Source organism: Micropterus salmoides, unplaced genomic scaffold (genome assembly GCF_014851395.1).
Source record: "Micropterus salmoides isolate LMB-PRFRI ecotype aquatic unplaced genomic scaffold, ASM1485139v1 Ms_hic_scaffold_15, whole genome shotgun sequence".
NCBI classification, from domain to species: domain Eukaryota; kingdom Metazoa; phylum Chordata; class Actinopteri; order Centrarchiformes; family Centrarchidae; genus Micropterus; species Micropterus salmoides.
Window position 1 is genome coordinate 18,899,950 of NW_024040596.1, and position 18,786 is coordinate 18,918,735.

The window sequence follows — 18,786 nt, forward strand, 5'->3', positions numbered from 1 at the left end:
TTCTTTTTGCCCTGGGACCCCTAAATAGATTAATCCGGCCATGCTTCCAATGGACTGTCTAGTTTGGTGACTGTTCAGTAGTTTTTGTTTGGTTGTTTGGTGAGGTTATGTTTTCTTAACTTTATTTTGAAATACAATAGTGAATCAAAAATTATAGAATCAGCTGTATTGGCCAGTTTGTACACATACAAAGAATCTGACTCCCGTTTTAAGTTGCTGTAAATAATACACAGAAATAAAGATGCAGCTAAAAACAAGTAGAACAAAGCTGAACAAAGATAAGTACACATAGAAGACTAGATAGATGATTATGTACATACTAGATGTATAAATATTTAAAAGCAACCATGACCAACAACACATCTACAAGTGAAGTGTTTCTGTAAATTGTAAACAAAAAATGCAAAGGAATAAATGAGAAAAAATACTCCGTGACAATTATTTAAACAAAAAAGTAGACAACAAAATAAACTTCTAAGTGGGCCACTGAATTTAATCAAATTTTTAAAAAATCAAATATATTCCGGTTCAAGAGTCGCACCAAAACCAGAGCGAACACGTGTTTCCCTTTAAGGGTGTTCCAACAATGACGTCATTGCCATAGATTGTTTAGTGCAGCAGAAGAAGAGTCACCTCGACCCTTTAATCCACTCTGGAAATGTGAGGATTTCACTCTTTCGCATGCGCACATGGCGCTCAGCCCTTACACGTTAGCTCAATTTAAGGCGACACGTTTCGATGCAGTTTGTGGTGCGTAGAAATGACTGCGGAGTGAGAGCTCGCTGCTATGACGATCTCCGGTCTCCTTCTGTATGCATGGCGGGATTTATCCGGTGTGTTGTTGTGAAGAAGACATTTCACATTTTCAGCAACTCTGTGCGGAGGTGAGGTAACTTCCGCACCTTCAAACTTAGAACCTTAAAACTGAAGAGCTTTATTACATATTCATATTTGTTTCTGATAGTTATCATGTTAGCTTGTCGTGTTTCTGTGCTTGTGTTGACGTTTTATAGATCAAAGAACTCCTAAAGGCAGTTTAATGCTCTTGAATGCAGAGTCATATTCTTTTAGTCATACACTATCTATTTTTTGTGGCAAAAACACTTAAGACATAGTGGTGGAAAGGACATTTACTCTAGTAAGCCTACTGTAGCACAGTTTATTTCGGTAATGCTTTAAACTTCACCTCATTTCAGAGGGAAACGTTGTACTGTTAACTCCACTACATTTATCTGACAGCTGTAGTCACTAACTTAATTAATTTATAGAAAGAAAGGAAATAACATCCCAAACACAATAAGGTTAATTTATGCTTATCTTTATAGATTAATTGTAACATTAAAATGATGCATACACATTAATGCATCCGTAGTAATAATATCATATAAATATAATATAAATATAAAACGGTGAAAGAAGCAGTGATGAAAGAAGTGCTCAAATATTTTATTCAAGTAAAAATAGCAGTACCACACTGTAGAAATACTACTTTGTTTAGTCTTACTTTGCAGAACAGTCCATTTTAGAATAATGTAATATTTTTGGTTTATGATCACTTTTAATTCACCCCTGTGGATCAATAAAGTCTTTGATATGATAATATCATTATTTATTGATTGATTATATTTTGTATTCTTAATCTGAATGTAGTTACTAAAGTTGTAAAATAAATGCAGTGGATACTGGATATATAGATATTTGCTTCTGAGTTATTGTGGATTAAAAGCATAAAATAGCAGAAAATGGAAATACTCAAGTAAATACTCAAAATTGTACAGAACTTAGTGAAAGTACTTACTTTCCACATCTGGACAGGCATCATTCTGCATAATAAGTTATTTCGATACTTTAAGCACATTTTGCAAAAAATACTGTACTTCAGTAAAAAAATTTATTCACGACTGTAACCTTTGATAGACACTGTAAATATACTTATTAGTAAATATACTTTTAATGTGTTTTGCAACGCTGCCTGAGAGAGCGATGTCTCGACAGGATATGTGTTTATTTCCACAATTGATAAGTTGTGTTTCTTTTGAGAGGCAGATGAAGCCTTGACGTCTCATATCTGTAAGTTAATGGAACGTATGGTGAATGAGAGGTTAACATACTTCTTGGAGGAAAGAGAAATAGTGGCTTCATACCAAAGCGGTTTCAGGAAGGGAAGGAGTACCATAGTTCCAGTGCTGGGGCTAGAAGATGAAATAAGGAAAGCTCAAGTAAATAAAGAGACAGTGGTTGCAGTATTTTTCGACGTGGAAAAGGAAGTATTGTATATGGTTCGGCAGCCAAATCTGTATTAGCAGACCTGGATGTTATACAAGCGCTGGCTTTAAGAGTGTGCGTAGGAACCTCCCCAGTATGTGCTCTCCAAGTTGAAGCAGGTGAAATGCCATTGTGGTTGGGGAGGAAGCAGCTGGGGGCTAATTATTGGGTCAATTTAAGAGGGCATGGAGATAGCCATCCAGCAAAAAGGGTGCTGCAGATGTGCTGGGAGAAGGAGACAACACAAAAAACAAGTTTTGGGTGGAAAGTGGAGCAAATGGCAAAGGATACAGGGGTATATGATAAAGAGTTTGGTGCAAATGTGGTGTGGCCTATCAGACCTGCCTGGGAATTAGAAATACCATGTGTAGATTTGGAACTACTTAAGATTAAATGCAATAATAAGAATGCTGATTTAGCTAGTGTATATTATAGCTATAGAGAATGTAAGTATAAGGAAAGTATTCAGATTTTCACAGATGGGTCAAAGGACATGCAAACAGATGCAACAGGAGGTTGTTGTTCCTAGGTATCAGGTGGAACTTAGCAAAAGAACATCTGATTGTCTGAGTGTGTTTGCAGTTGAACTGTTTGCCATATTGATGGCGTTAGAATGGACAGAACAAATTAATGATAAGGAAATATTAATATGTAGTGACTCTGTGTCAGCTCTTATAAGCATGAAGACATGCACAACTAGCTGGGATAATGCAATAAAAGGGAGACATTTACACGAAATCCAAAGCAAAGTAGGTATATCAAGAAGTAGGGGAGCAAAGAGGAAAGAGCAGGTGATAATAAGCAGGCTGAGAATTTGGCATAGCGATCTTAACAGCACCCTTTTAATTACAGGAAAACATCCTACAGGAATGTGTGAACAATGTCAGGAGGCTGAAACAGTAGAACATATTCTTACAACATGCAGGAAATTTACTCAGGAAAGACAAGAAATGATAATACAGTTACAAAAAATAGGACAGGTAGTAAAAAGTTTATAGCAGTATGGAGAGAGTGTGGAGGGTAGGAAATGGATATTTGGTTTTCTGAGGGCGACTGGATTAGCTAGGCAGATTTAGTATGAATGAAAGCAAAGGGTAAATAAAGCCTGAAGGTGGCTGTAATGCAACTCAATGGATGCCAGCTGCCGTAAAAACCCAAAGAAGAAGAAGCGGCAAATGAACTGTTGCTTCCTGTAGTGTAACTCCTCCCACTCAGTCAGTTTTTCCCTTCAGTTTCTGACATCCTTCTTGCTGCTCAAAGGTTCTTTGCAGTTGACACTCGATGGTTCCAGTCTGTGAGAGGAAGAGCACCAGCCGGCAAATTCTGGATTAACGTTATATCTTTTTCACACTTAGCTACAGGTAAGTGTTGCCTGGTGAAAATTTTTTCCTTCTAAGTTGACTGAATTAAACAACCAACAAACCTCCACACAACTTTCTGTGACCGTGATGTAATGGAAATGTTATCTTCAGATTACTGATTTACTAGAGGAGTAGTAAAGTGAGATCAAAATGTGTTGTGCCCAATCCACACTACTGCGTTTTTGGTGCTACGTTTTAAAATTTAACTTAAGTGAAAGTTAACTTACGTTACTGAGTGACCGATGCTCTGTTTTTTGCACCTCTTACTGTTATGAAAGATGTGCATTTTAGGCAAAGGCTTAACGCTGTCTGAAAGACTTTTTTAGATTTGAAAAAAAAAATTAATTTTATTTGTGAAAATGAAAAAAGGGCGATTTCACTGCTTTTTCTCTACATGCAGGCCACATTAGACCAGGTCCAGATCCAAAACCACTATTCCTAGAGCTCTCAAAACTGGACTAGATTGTCCCAGAGAGGCTAAAGTTTCTTTTAAATACAGTTTCAGATTTGGGAAACTTTTATTCAATTTGTGAAAATACTATAAAGGGCAATTTCAATGCTTTTTTCACATGTAGACCACATCAGACCAGGTCCAGATCCAGATTATTTCAACAGCTAAAAAGGACTGGATTGGTTGGTACACAGCAAGTTATAATGTAGAGTCATAAGGATAATTGCAAAAGAGATCATGTCTTTATTTTATATATAACTCAGTAGTAAGTCATGTTTATTATAGGCCATATTCCGTTTTCCAAATATAAACAAGGATATTAGACATACGCCTATCAAACACATAATCCATCAGCAACAACAGGCTTCTATTATTGCCAATAGTCACATAAATATCATGCCTGCTTATGCTATAAAACTGCAAAAACTTATTTGGCCTCAATTGTGATTAGTCCGTTCAAAGAAACATTAAAACAACACAAAGACATATCTTTGCTATTACCACGGACATAAATTGATGTTTATTTGCATGTTATGTCTGTTTGATCCAGATAAAAGCAGCTGTAGATGTAAAGAGACTGGGCGATACAGCTTTAACATGCTGCACGTGCTCCTGATCACTTTTCAGCATGACACCTGTATGCTCTGCTGTCCAGTTTTTCTGGCCACGTAAAATCTGATTTCAGGTCTGTCAACACCTTATACAGTCTATGATTAACACACAGTTAAAAACGGGGACATTTCCGGGGACAGTCCCTGGTTTTGGTGGCCTGTCCCCGGAAAACGGGAACATCTGGTCACCCTAGTCCAAATGACACTTATAGTCTACACCTGTACTGTGTATGTTGCCATTTACTTTGCGACGACTTCCAGTCTGTTTTCTGCCGCCACAGCCGCTTTTTTCTCCGCAAGTTCACCCAATCTGGTGTACTTCTTCATCTGTAGTACCTTATTCTTTTGCCAAATCTTCTGTAACTATGGAATAGACCATCTGCTTTGTGTTTACACCGGCACACGCATGCCCAGTGTACGTGAACAGCCACTAGATGTAATTTTAGTATAGATGGAGATCAACTCTGATACACAGCTGAAACAGTGGTGTGGACCGAGATCGTATTCATTTTTTTGTGTAGATGGGCTTAGTGGACTACAGTCTTTGCTCCTTAGGATCCACGATGAGTAAGAAGCTGCTGGTGGATGTAGACTGTGGAACTGATGATGCTCAGGCCATCATGTTGGCGCTGGCCGCCCCCAATGTGCAGATCCTGGGTATCACCTGCGTGCATGGAAACACCACAGTGGAGAACGTGTGTAAGAACAGCCTGCGGGTTCTGCAAGCCTGCAATAAACTCGAGGTGGGTGCAGCACTGATATGCTCTATACAGTGTGGTTATATTATGATGCTGACATGATTGACACGATTTGCTGGTGTATATTGTGGGTTTTTTTGTTTTTAGACCAACATCAATGTGTTTGCTCAAAAGTCAGGAGTGTTGCCAGGCTTTTACTGGAATTTACTGGCATCATGTGACATGTAAGGGTGCTGTTCATGAAACTACCCAACAATGAGTTGTTGTTCCTCAAGCCACATGAGCTCAGTTAGCTTTAGTGGAAAGGTTTGAGTTGCATGAGTACATATCAAGATTAGACTATTGCATTTTAATACCAAAAGAAATTGGAAATATCCTGTTGTTTTGGCTTGATGTTCTGAAAAAGAAAACAAAACCTAACATCCAACATATTATAATATTAAACAAAATATCTGCTCACTAATACTGTGTAAATATACAGTATTGCGCATGAAGTCTCACTCAACAGAAAAATATATGAATCAGATTTGCCAAAAATCAACCAATCACACGTTTACTGACTGCTTTTTCAGAGGTGTGTAAAGCAAGCCAGAGTCTCTTTTGAATTTCGTTCAGAACTCTTCAAAGTAAAAGCTCTCAAAAAACTTGTCATATAGCATTGTGGCACAAAAAATTCTCACGCTTTTATTTTGGAGGCACAATCACTTAAGAGAAATTGATTGTGTGAGTAACTGTAGCTGTCATGACTGAGATCTATTTCAGCACCAGCCACTATCAATTTATTTTTTATTTTTCTGCTATCAAAGCAATCTGGCTGCGGGCCAGATATTATTGCTGGTTGGCCAGTACTGGCCCACGGGCCGCTTATTGCCGACCACCGGTCTAGAGGTTTAGTGTGCCGACCATGAACCACAGCTTCTTCAGTTGGAGATCATTTATTTCATATTGTTCCACATCGATCTACTGCAAACTACTACATATATTTAAGGCATTTAATATTCCCAAAAAGTGCTTTAGAAAAGCAGTTTGTCATGTATTCCAGATTGGTCGAACAACAGCCCCATTTGTGGTCACCGTTTTTGTATAAAAAAATTAGCATAGAAAAACATTTTATACATTTGTGTAGAAAATGTTCAAAACTGAGGTTTATTGACTAAAAAATACTCATTTGCAGGACATTCAGTTGAATTTAAAACTCAGCACAGTTTAAAGGTATATATATCTTTGTCATATGAATATATATTGTGATGTACTTAATTATATCTTTCCCTAATTTTAATAAATCAACTGTCTGTCAACTGGGAATGTCTGATTTTGGAAAATTCAGTCAAGGTAAAGTCATCACATTGATTTAGCAATATTGTTAATCCAACGTTGCCATAAAATAGTTCAGCTGTATAATTTGCAATATTGGTTACATTGGTATAAATGTTTCATATCAAATGTCTCATATCACCATATTGCCCAACCATATCTTGTAGTTTTTTATCATTAATGTTGTTGCCACAAATCTGTTAATAATAACAGCAGAATAACATTTTCCCTTGTGGTGCGTCTGCATAATTCCTCTGGTGTACTCTTCTTTTTACGTGGCAGATTCCAGTGTTTAAAGGTGCAGCTAAGCCTATCCTCGGGATCAGCATTAGTGCAGGAGACTTCCACGGGCAGGACGGGCTAGGAGACGCTCCTGACTCCAACGCTCCTGGTCTGGACCTGGTTCAGAAGGAGAGCGCTGTGTCAGCTATGATTAGGATTGTCAATGAGAACCCAGGACAGGTGAGAGGCGCTCGACTCTGATTGTGTGCGTATATGGGCTTCTTTCAGGTCTTTTCAAGTCTTGGTTTATTCTCTAGGTATCTCTGGTTGCAACAGCACCCCTTACCAACCTGGCTCTGGCTGTGAGGATGGATCCATCTCTACCGAGCAAACTCCGGGGGCTCTACATCATGGGAGGCAACACTGAATGTCAGTAAAATCATCAAATGTAATTTGTTCATAATGCATTGTAGCAAAAAGTGGTAATGTTGACACAGTATGAGAGTGCCATACAAAATAATGTACTTTAAGAAAAATAACTTTTTATAATTCCATCCATTTCTGTCATCGTTGCACCTCCAATTGGCACAGGGTTTTTTTGTCTCATTTCTAAAAAATACTTTATTGATCCTACAGGGGAAATGTGGTTTTGTTACAGTTGCTAATTTAACAAGACTTAAAGAAATAAAGACTTAAACTAATTTAAAGAAATAGAATGGAAATAATAATATATTTCAGTTAAAAGCCTAGTCCCACTTAGTTCCCAGTCACTATTACTGGCCTGGTGTAGCTACACATTTGACAAATAAATGCAGGTCTCAATTAGAAGCCTGGTCTGTTTTTTAATTAAATTTCTCTGGATGTATTCAACCTCTGAAAGCCCACCAGGTCACCTGCTTGAGCTAATTTTAAGCTGCTTATATCATGTATACCGATATAAATGTTTAAACTTTTGTCAATATGGACATGCCACACGATCGGATTCCACACAATTCAATCATTTACTTTACGGAAACGGAGCACCAAAGTAGTATTAATTCAGATTTACAGGCATGGTAAAGGAATTATAGGCCTGTCCCAAAATGGACACCAGTCTCAAATATAGGCAGGGAGAGTTCAGTGATTTAAGTAAATAAAAGCCCAGGATATTAATTGAAGTTTTACAGTAAATAGAAAATATAGAAAATAAAATAAAAGCATGTAGAATTATGTACAGTATGTGACAGAAGTGTGCTGAATAAATAGTCTTAATAATAATAATAAGGACTGATAGTCTTGAGCTGTAGTGGATTTAAATCTTTAAAAAAATTGCAGTATAAATAATAATAAATGACATAATATCACGTCTGTTTTGTTGAAAACTCAAAACTGAGTACAGCATGGCAAATGCCACTGTTATTCAACCTAACGTGACTACAGCTCAAATGATGAACATCTCCGTCAGGATACAGCTTTTCCCAGTTTTAAAAACCGAATGTCTTTCAGGCTTTGGACTAAAACAAGGAAGTGGAATTTGTCAATGACATTTTTCATTCATTTCTGGCATTATCCAGACAAAAAATGTATCTATAAATCAAGATAAGATTAACTGAAGATGAAAGTAATTGTTTGCTGCAGCTCTATGATTCCAGTACTTGAAATTGAAATAAAATGTCTTCAGAATTTAAATCTTTGTCTATCAATATATAGGCAACATCTACATGTTGGAGGTGGAGTTCAGTGTGTAATCAGTGATTTGCTCCTTCAGCTCGAGGGAACACTACAGTGTGCGCAGAGTTCAATTTTGCTGCTGATCCAGAAGCTGCGTACATTGTACTGAACGGCTACGAGTGTCCCACCTACTTGGCCTGCTGGGAGTTTACCTGCCACAGCAAGCTGTCCTGGGTAAGGCCTCCTGTTTACACAATGTAGCATATAGACTCCTCAGACAAGTAACCTTTCTACAGTAATAAGTTAATGCATCAAAACTCATTAGACAATTATTGCTTCTGTGTTAACATTTCTCCTCGTGTTGACAGGAGTTTTGCAACGAATGGTTGGCGCAAGACACTGATAAAGCTCGCTTTATGTCACGGATCTTCCGGTACAGCATGGAGGTATCACAAAATGAACGCTTCCAGAAAGAGCTTGTCGCCGGTACAGGTTTTATTTCCTGTGACTCATACGCCATGGCAGCTGCCGTAGACGATGCTTTCATCACAGAAAGCGACAGTTACCCAGTTAGCGTGGAGCTGACGGGCACACACACCAGAGGCATGATGATAGTGGATACGATAGGCTTCCTGAAGAAGACTCACAAAGCTTTTATCATGAAGAAGGTGGACATGGAGAAGTTCAAGCAGATGATGATTGCTGCTTTAAAATAGCAGTTCTGAATAATATAAGGAGGTATTAGTGACCACCATGTCAATTTTTCTGTCCACATTTTGGTGCAGTATGATTTTCTGAAGAGTTGATACTCACATTTCTCTATTTCTAAAAACATTCTATATATAACAAATAGACCATTGTGGCACTGTGCAACTAACAGCAAACTGTAATTTCACACTGTATAGCAGGAAAGATTGGTGCTGAAATATTAATGCTTATGGAAGACTTACTACAGTATCTTTATACCTCCATTGTATGACACCATTACAGTTTTTCTAGTGAACTACAAAGCTCGTTTCATTCATGTATTTTAATGATGGAACCTCATTAAAACTTTAATAGAAACTCTTTACATTTTATTCATTGTATTAAGTGTTTTCATATTACATCTCACACACTCATTCATCCAGAAAGAACTCCAGCCAGTGACAGCTCCAGTCCCCCCCCCCAGCACTACATTTTGCTGATAAGATGGTAATCCTTTTGTGCGTCAGTGTGCAGTGTTCTTTAATATTTGGTAGTCTTTTGCTACCCAACTTCTTTTGACATATCCTTCAGAGGTCAGAGGCTGCAAGTACACTGACCCATAAGCAGAGCTCTTTAAATTAAATCCTTACAAGTTGCTCATCCAGGATTCACTCGACCATATGGCATCAGAGTTCAGATGGTTCCTCAATATCCTTTCCGTCCTCTGAATCTTGACCTAGTGTCCAGCTGTTAAGGAGGACAGACACTGGTTAGTTTGCAGCACAGTCTTTGTACAAGATGGAATAGGATTTAATTGAAACACTACTGCCCATTTGTTATCAGTCACATTTCTGTTTTGTTATGCTTCTGGTCAGAAAAGAGGAAGGTAAAACATTCCCTGTTCTCTTTACTCTTCCACTTCCCACCAGTTCCTAGCTGCACCAAGTGCAAAATAATTACCGCAGACTCACCATTGACCTCTTACACTCAAAGAATGAAGTCTGCAGGGCTTTGCAGTAGCCTTCCTTCAAGCACTCACTGGGCATCTTCCCCTCCTGACAAATTAGTTAGACAGGTTAAGAAACCAGTTAGTTTCCATTTGGGTTGTAGCTTTTCCTTCCAAAGACACCATACAATTTACAGATCAGTTCATGGTGGAAATCATAGTCAAGTGACAGAAAATGAATTGATTGTAATTGCTGTTTACTGCTCAAAAATAAGTTTAGGTCAAGCTTGTTTTTCAGTCTTTCATGTAATTGGTTCTTTTGGTTGTTATTACTCCTGATTAGATGTTCCAAATCTTAAAGGCATAATCTGTAATTAATTTTAAAAAAAGAAAAAAGAAAAAGAAAAAAGGGAACCAGGCCAGTAATAGTGACTGGCATCTAATTGGGACTAGGCTTCCATTTCCATTCTATTTCTTTAATGCCTTGTTACATTAGTAACTGTAACAAAACCACATTTCCCCTGTAGGATCAATAAAGTATTTGAGAAATGAGAAAAAAACCTGTGCCAACGATGACAGAAATGGACAGTTATAAACATTTTTTTCTTAAAGCACATTATTTTGTATAGCACTCTCATAATCCGACCACAATTAAGTCAAAATACAAGATATTAACCTATCCCATCAAATGAACTGATTTAAAATGTAACCTGTAATTAAGAGCTGCAATGATTAATTATTATTAAATTAATTGCCAACTATTTTGGTAACCGATGAGTAATTTAAGAAAAAATTTAATTAATTTTCTTCTTGCTTCTTAAATTTGAATATTTGCTTTATTTTTTCCTCTTCTATGACAGTACACGTCATCATGAGCTTTGTGAATCAATGAAATGAAATTTTATAGACCAAACAATTCATTGATTAATCGAGAAAATAATCATTAGTTGCCTCACTAGTAATGATGTTTATCAATACTATTTAAACACTGAAGCAAAGGCTTACAGGTGCTGGTCATATAATTAGAATATCATCAAAAAGTTTATTTATTTCAGTTTTCCATTCAAAAAGTGAAACTTGGATATTATATTCATTCATTACACACAGACTGATATTTCAAATGTTTATTTCATTTAATTGTGATGATTAAAACTGACAACTAATGAAAATCCCAAATTCAGTATCCCCAAAAATTTGAATATTACTCAAGACCAATACAAAAAAAAGGATTTTTAGAAATGAACATGGAGTCGATCAGTCTGTGGCACTGCTCAGGTGTTAGGAGAGCCCAGGTTGCTCTGATAGTGGCCTTCAGCTCTTCTGCATTGTTAGGTCTGGCGTATTGCTTCTTCCTCTTCACAATGCCCCATAGATTTTCTATAGAGTTAAGGTCAGGCGAGTTTGCTGGCCAATTAAGAACAGAGATACCATGGTCCTTAAACCAGGTACTGGTAGCTTTGGCACTGCAGTTATCCCTATTGCTTGTACACTTTTTCCTACCACATCTTTTCCTTCCCTTCGCCTCTCTATTAATGTGCTTGGACACAGAGCTCTGTGAACAGCCAGCCTCTTTAGCAATGACCTTTTGTGTCTTGCCCTCCTTGAGCAAGGTGTCAATGGTCCTCTTTTGGACAGCTGTCAAGTCAGCAGTCTTCCCCATGATTGTGTAGCCAGCAGAACTAGACTGAGACCATTTAAAGGCCTTTGCAGGTGTTTTGAGTTATTTAGCTGATTAGAGTGTGGCACCAGGTGTCTTCAATATTAAACCTTTTCACAATATTCTAATTTTCTGAGATACTGATTTTGGGGTTTTCATTAGTTGTCAGTTATAATCGTCAAAATTAAAAGGAACGAACACTTGAAATATATCAGTCTGTGTGGAATGAATGTATACATTATACAAGTTTCACTTTTTGAATGGAATTACTGAAATAAATCAACTTCTAATTATATGACCAGCACCTGTATATACTGAATCCGACAAACATTTACAATTGAACATTCTATCTTTTCTCGTGTGTTTAATGGTAAAAAAGTAAGTAGACCAAATGGGCAGTCAGTATAACAAACCTAAATTGACAGTAAAATCTGTAACGTTAAGTCAACGTCTCCTAACGGTCCACTAACGTTGTCTCATCTCTCCATGAAAAAATTCATTTGTTGACCAGTGGGGGAAAAATTGCATACATTTGATCCACCACGAACAGTTTGACATTTTTAATGTTAACACCGCCCTCAACAGTATATTTCGGTGGGAGAGCAGTTAACTTTAGCTGTTATAACGTAACTTACCCTTAGCATCTAGTTTGCTTGCAAACGAAGCACCTAACGTTATTCAAATTCCAGTGTTCATAATAACGTCTAAGAATTACACTGAAGCCAAATTGAACAGCGTCTCCCATCGATTCGATCAACGCTCAGGTTTAAATAATACGTTTTTACAATAGAATTCGTGACTTCTTGACTGCAAGCCGAATGACAGGTCTTGTGTCTTTATTTTTCACTCTACACTGGTTCCACTAGCGCTGTCCTTTGCGGTTGAGGTCAGGGCTAAGGCCCACTTTATGTCAGGGGATAAGTTACAGATGGATAGATTTTCCACGTGTGGTTCGACTTGGGTAAGTTAGTTTTAACCTAGTTTCAGAGCTGTAGTTCAGATGTGAGCTATAACCAGAGGACGTTTACTAACCTTTACCACGCAGTCGTGCTGAAGGAGACACGCCTTGAAGTCCTCTCTGATACCGGCGCAGGCTCTGTTATCTTCCTCTTTATCCTCGTAATATTTCGGCATTGTGCAGAATCCACTTTAACACCAATACTTATTGATAAACTCGCAAGAGCAACTAGTTCACAGTAGTGATATAAATGTTGTTGTGAAAGGTTTCAGCCGCCATGTTTCTAAAAATGCATGATGGGAAAAAGGAAGTACCTGGCGCAAAGAGAAGTGCATGCTGGGCAGGCTTGTAGTTTTTAAATTTACGTTTTTACTTGTAGCCAGATAATAATCAATTTGTGAGAAGTTAAATTTTCTGGTCATGGTTGCAGTGGATTTCCTTTGCTTTCACCCAGTTACTCCACAAGTTGTTCTGAAATCAAACCTGATGATGGAGATGGCATGAGTAATGCAAGTAGAACGAAATAACAAAAACAAAATATCAATGACTTCTAAATTTGATCATTTATTTCAAAAATGTCCATGAAAAATGATGCCAAAAAACATCAGAGGCAAACATACACATGTACATGATGAAGGCACATGAACTGATGGGTGTATGGGGTTGTCAAGCAAGAGAAGTTTTTTTTCTCCTGTCCACGTTCCACAGTTAGAGGGATCGCAAGGATCACACGACCGCCCATTTCCATGCATTCAGTTTCTGTTTGTATGTAGATGTAGGACAAGTGTCTTTCAAAACATATTCCACTGTTTATATGTCTTGCTCTCTTCTTCTCCCAATTAACGATCAAGCTACTTCAGTTTTCTTGAGTAAAACTATCATGGATGGTTTGATCAGGGGGTGGAGGAGCCTGCTCTGACCAAAAAAACAAAAACATAATTTATAAATTACAAAGAAATGATCATGCATGTGAACAAGCAAAGATTGTTCTTTTCTCATCAACTCCACCAAAAGGCACTTCACTACCCCCTTAAATAAACCCTTACAATGTAAAAATAGCTTCCAATCAAAAACCATTGGCCCCACACACAAATACAAAACATGTCAAGGGAATTTCAACAAACTATCAAGTGAGGCAGAAGAGAGAGAGAGGGGGAAAGAAATATTGAACATATATATATATATATATATATATATATATATATATATATAAAAATCAGTGAAAGTACTACACAACCTCAGCCAAATCACACAACAAGAGGCGCTTTCTGCAGCGATAAGTAGTCATAATATTCTGTCCAATCGAAAAAAAGATACTTCATTGGACAAAATGCATTGTTACGTGAAAGGAGCATCTACTGTGGGAAGATGGAAAATTTAAGTACGAGGGTGAAGGGTGTGATGGCAACAAAAGAATAGTGAAAAAGCAGTGCAAATCAGTCTGGTTCACATGGTAATCAGGTACAAAACCCACCCTCTTTTTTAAAATCACTTTCACTCAACATAACACAGAAATTATTCTTAACATCCAATCACTAAGTGGTCTGTGTGTGTTATTTTATAAATATTAGTATATCCAGCAATCAAATTGTAGGTAAAAGCGTGGGGGAACAGATCGATATAATGTTGCTGAGATCATTTCAATGGACCTGGACATAAGGCACAATTTTGCAATTTTGACCCCCATCTACTTCAACAGAATCTATTAATCCTTCTCCTACCACTCAGTTTAAAACAGTGAAAATTAATCATTTTAGTTGTAGTGCTTCCCTTCAAGTGAAAAGAAACTGGCGCAAACTGAACCGAGCTACTTGCAACAGTAAACAAAGCAAATTCGCAAGTAGCTGCAATGCCAACAATAAAATGTACAATTTGGAAACAAACAAACACATCAACACACAAATAACACAGACTCTGAAATACCATAAACATCTCTTAATAGAATAAAAATATATTTTGCCTCTTGTACAAATTAAAGATTTATTTCAAATAAATTAAGTCACCTTCATAGATCGTCAAAGCTATAATAATAATATATCAATATATTCCTTCGGGGAAGATGATGCCAAGGCAATCTGATTAGTTTCCTATAAATGGACACTGAGGTCCTACACAGCCCGTCAGACAGGAGGTGAGCTAGATATGGTGTCATGGTACTTGTGTTCTTGATGGATTGGGGATGTTACCACAAAACCTGGCCACAAGTCAACGTTAATACTGACTGGCTAAAGGCAGGATTTTGGAAACCACAAGCTCATCCTGAGTTTGTGTTTCAGGACTAGCGGAGTATTTAAGTGTGGCTGACAATACTCTGGGAGTGAAGGAAACATTTTTGTTTGGGCTGGTGTTGATCTAGAGCTCCATCATCTCTGTCAAGAGCAAGTAGCCAATTGTGATGAAAACATTCTCGGTCATCACAGGCTGTGCTGAGGCGCTAGTGACAGTGCAATGCCCAAGCGTACCCAATGGTGGCAGCAATGAGTAACAGAAGGATTTGGCAGCATCTGCACCGGTGGCCAGGGGCCTGGTTCTCCCCATGTGTGATGATTTGTCCTCATTCGTCCAAGTGTTTTCTGATTGTGTTCAAAGCTGCTGAGCAACACAGTCACTTTGATAGCCAGAGCTGGGAACAGATGTCTTCACGCCCTCCACTGTTGTTCTTTAGACAGTAGTATTCACATTCTCACAAATAAATTAAGAGCACAAGAGTGAGGGAGAGATGCAAAAAGAAAAGGGAGAAATCGATTGATGAGAAGCTAAATAAAGTACATTAGGAAGAGCAGGGACACAGAGGCAGCGTTCCTCAGACAAACTCAGACGAGCAAATCTAGTGGGCTCTAATATCTTCACTGCTGGTTGTTAGGTGCGCCAAAGACCCTGCGTAAGCAGTCTAGGAGATTTTGGTCCCCCCAGGGCCACGATTCATGTGCCCACTCCAGAAGAGTCAGCCAGCTATCCTCTTTATATGTATCTGCAGGAGGAGAGCAGAGATCACATTTGAAAAGTCATCTGTATCTGTTCTTCTCCTCTGAATAGGTCAAATGTTGCATTTTTAACCACTTGCTTGGATCCCGATCATTGCTTCTTGCAGCTATATTTAATCATGTGATTGGACAGGAGATTTACAGGTGTGGGGTGTGTGATTGGCTTACTTCACTGAGGATCGCCCACACAGCAGAGTCTTTGAGAACTGAAAGCCGAAGTGCCAGGACAGGATTGAAGGAAGGATCTACAGCTCCTTCTGCCACACCCTTCTCAAACTGACCTTTGTGTTTAAGCGCACACAAACACACACAAAAGCACACATGATGTATTATATGTCATTTTTGTTTAATATACCAGTGCTCAAGTGAGAAAAAGACACATCGGAAACGTAGCTTGGCAACATGAACTGACTCCCTGGAAGAATACAAACTTTATTCAACCATCATTTCAGAACATGGCCTTCGTCTGTGTTTTTATTTTTATTTTTTACATAATAACAAAAAACTATTTAGAAAAAAAATGTTGAAAAAATAGAATAAAGAGGAGAAAATGGATGCAGGAAAAGCAAACAACTTCAGATGAAAATTGGAAGTGAAAAAAAAAAAAAATTTCAAATACTTTGGCACTGACTTTCACTTCAGGTACAAGTGTGAGCGTGTAATCTGATCACAATGTTTCAGTGTGTTCATATGCATTCTCACACATACAGTGGGTACGGAAAGTATTCAGACCCCTTTAAATGTTTCACTCTTTGTTTCATTGCAGCCATTTTCCAAAAATCAAAAAAGTTCATTTTATTTCTCAGTAATGTACACTCAGCACCCCATCTTGACAGAAAAAAACAGAAATGTAGAAATTTTTGCAAATTTATTAAAAAAGAAAAACTGAAATATCACATGGTCATAAGTATTCAGACCCTTTGCCGTGACACTCATATTTAACTCAGGTGCTGTCTATTTCTTCTGATCATCCTTGAGATGGTTCTACACCTTCATTTGAGTCCAGCTGTGTTTGATTATACTGATTGGACTTGATTAGGAAAGCCACACACCTGTCTATATAAGACCTTACAGCTCACAGTGCATGTCAGAGCAAATGAGAATCATGAGGTCAAAGGAACTGCCTGAAGAGCTCAGAGACAGAATTGTGGCAAGGCACAGATCTGGCCAAGGTTACAAAAAAATTTCTGCTGCACTTAAGGTTCCTAAGAGCACAGTGGCCTCCATAATCCTCAAATGGAAGACGTTTGGGACGACCAGAACCCTTCCTAGAGCTGGCCGTCCGGCCAAACTGAGCTATCGGGGGAGAAGAGCCTTGGTGAGAGAGGTAAAGAAGAACCCAAAGGTCACTGTGGCTGAGCTCCAGAGATGCAGTCGGGAGATGGGAGAAAGTTGTAGTAAGTCAACCATCACTGCAGCAATCCACCAGTCGGGGCTTTATGGCAGAGTGGCCCGACGGAAGCCTCTCCTCAGTGCAAGACACATGAAAGCCCGCATGGAGTTTGCTAAAAAACACCTGAAGGACTCCAAGATGGTGATAAATAAGATCCTCTGGTCTGATGAGACCAAGATAGAACTTTTTGGCCTTAATTCTAAGCGGTATGTGTGGAGAAAACCAGGCACTGCTCATCACCTGTCCAATACAGTCTCAACAGTGAAGCATGGTGGTGGCAGCATCATGCTGTGGGGGTGTTTTTCAGCTGCAGGGACAGGGCGACTGGTTGCAATCGAGGGAAAGATGAATGCGGCCAAGTACAGGGATATCCTGGACGAAAACCTTTTCCAGAGTGCTCTGGACCTCAGACTGGGCCGAAGGTTTACCTTCCAACAAGACAATAACACTAAGCACACCGCTAAAATAACGAAGGAGTGGCTTCACAACAACTCCGTGGCTGTTCTTGAATGGCCCAGCCAGAGCCCTGACTTAAACCCAATTGAGCATCTCTGGAGAGACCTGAAAATGGCTGTCCACCAACGTTTACCATCCAACCTGACAGAACTGGAGAGGATCTGCAAGATGTGAAAAACTTGTTGCATCTTTCCCAAAACGACTCATGGCTGTATTAGATCAAAAGGGTGCTTCTACTAAATACTGAGCAAAGGGTCTGAATACTTATGACCATGTGATATTTCAGTTTTTCTTTTTTAATAAATTTGCAAAAATTTCTACATTTCAGTTTTTTTCTGTCAAGATGGGGTGCTGAGTGTACATTACTGAGAAATAAAATTAACTTTTTTGATTTTTGGAAAATGGCTGCAATGAAACAAAGAGTGAAAAATTTTAAGGGGTATGAATACTTTCCGTACCCACTGTATAGCACTAGGCAACTGTCAAATGCACTTACCGATCCTGTAAAACCGGTCTTCAGTACGCTTGTACTTCTCTTTGGTCTGCAGTCCAGGTTCCTGACATATGAACACAGTGAAAGCTGAAAATGTTGACAATACACTGGAAGAGTGAATAACAACGTCAGAATGAATTGCCTCTGCCAGATCAAATTATTCTGTCATGCTCACGTTCCTGTCAATAATCAATATGCTACGACCCTAAGTGCAACCACTCAATTTAATTTAATCAAAAGCGATTGCACAAAAGGGTGAAAGACTGTGTGAGGCGGGGTGTTTCTCTACCGAGACAGGCAATATTTCCACCGTGGTGTTCTCGATTTTGTCTCCTGGGTGCTCCTGGTTACCGCTGCGAAACAGGAACCTGCAAACCAAACCAAGCATTCATTTTAATATTTACATTCTTGCACTTTTCCCCCAGGGCAGCTGAGACACAGATACACGCAGTCCATCAAGTCACTTGTGGATATTAGGTTAGTTAGGCAAGTTATGTCCATGAATTTAGAAAAAAATGGGAATGTAAAAGTATGTACACCCTTTGTGTCATCAGGTCTTAACTGTCAGTGGGATAAAGTTGATCAAAATGTTTTATGCTTCTTAGAAATCATTTTCAGGTCATAGTTACAGCTTTTAAAC

At 38.4% G+C, this 18,786-nt stretch overlaps 3 protein-coding genes across 4 annotated transcripts in view; 1 reads left to right on the plus strand and 2 right to left on the minus strand.

Moving 5' to 3' along the window:
• The first annotated feature begins 723 nt into the window (after positions 1–723).
• si:dkey-4e7.3 (uncharacterized protein LOC402865 homolog) lies at positions 724–9,641 on the plus strand. 2 transcript variants are annotated; one of them, XM_038720842.1, is made up of 7 exons: positions 724–884; positions 3,526–3,626; positions 5,244–5,431; positions 6,983–7,162; positions 7,240–7,351; positions 8,670–8,806; positions 8,941–9,641. In XM_038720842.1, exons 1-7 carry the CDS (start codon positions 739–741, stop codon positions 9,286–9,288), a joined length of 1,212 nt encoding a protein of 403 aa, XP_038576770.1. In that variant the 5' UTR covers positions 724–738; the 3' UTR covers positions 9,289–9,641. The 2 variants fall into 2 exon arrangements, with proteins under 2 accessions (XP_038576770.1, XP_038576771.1); XM_038720843.1 differs by having other exon boundaries at positions 784–889.
• LOC119904290 (cytochrome c oxidase assembly factor 5) lies at positions 9,627–13,134 on the minus strand. Its single transcript, XM_038720844.1, has 3 exons — positions 12,895–13,134; positions 10,231–10,314; positions 9,627–10,006 (listed from the first exon to the last, which is right to left on the minus strand). Exons 1-3 carry the CDS (start codon positions 12,994–12,996, stop codon positions 9,965–9,967), a joined length of 228 nt encoding a protein of 75 aa, XP_038576772.1. The 5' UTR covers positions 12,997–13,134; the 3' UTR covers positions 9,627–9,964.
• A 229-nt stretch (positions 13,135–13,363) lies between these two features.
• Positions 13,364–18,786, minus strand: part of mgat4a (alpha-1,3-mannosyl-glycoprotein 4-beta-N-acetylglucosaminyltransferase A) — a 33,133-nt gene continuing 27,710 nt past the window's right edge. Inside the window, exons 13-16 of the mRNA XM_038720841.1 lie at positions 18,436–18,514; positions 18,150–18,210; positions 15,973–16,085; positions 13,364–15,791 (exon numbers count right to left, since the gene is read on the minus strand). Coding sequence (XP_038576769.1) covers positions 15,765–15,791; positions 15,973–16,085; positions 18,150–18,210; positions 18,436–18,514 — 280 coding nt within the window. The 3' untranslated portion in view covers positions 13,364–15,764. The remainder of the gene's footprint in view (positions 15,792–15,972; positions 16,086–18,149; positions 18,211–18,435; positions 18,515–18,786) is intronic.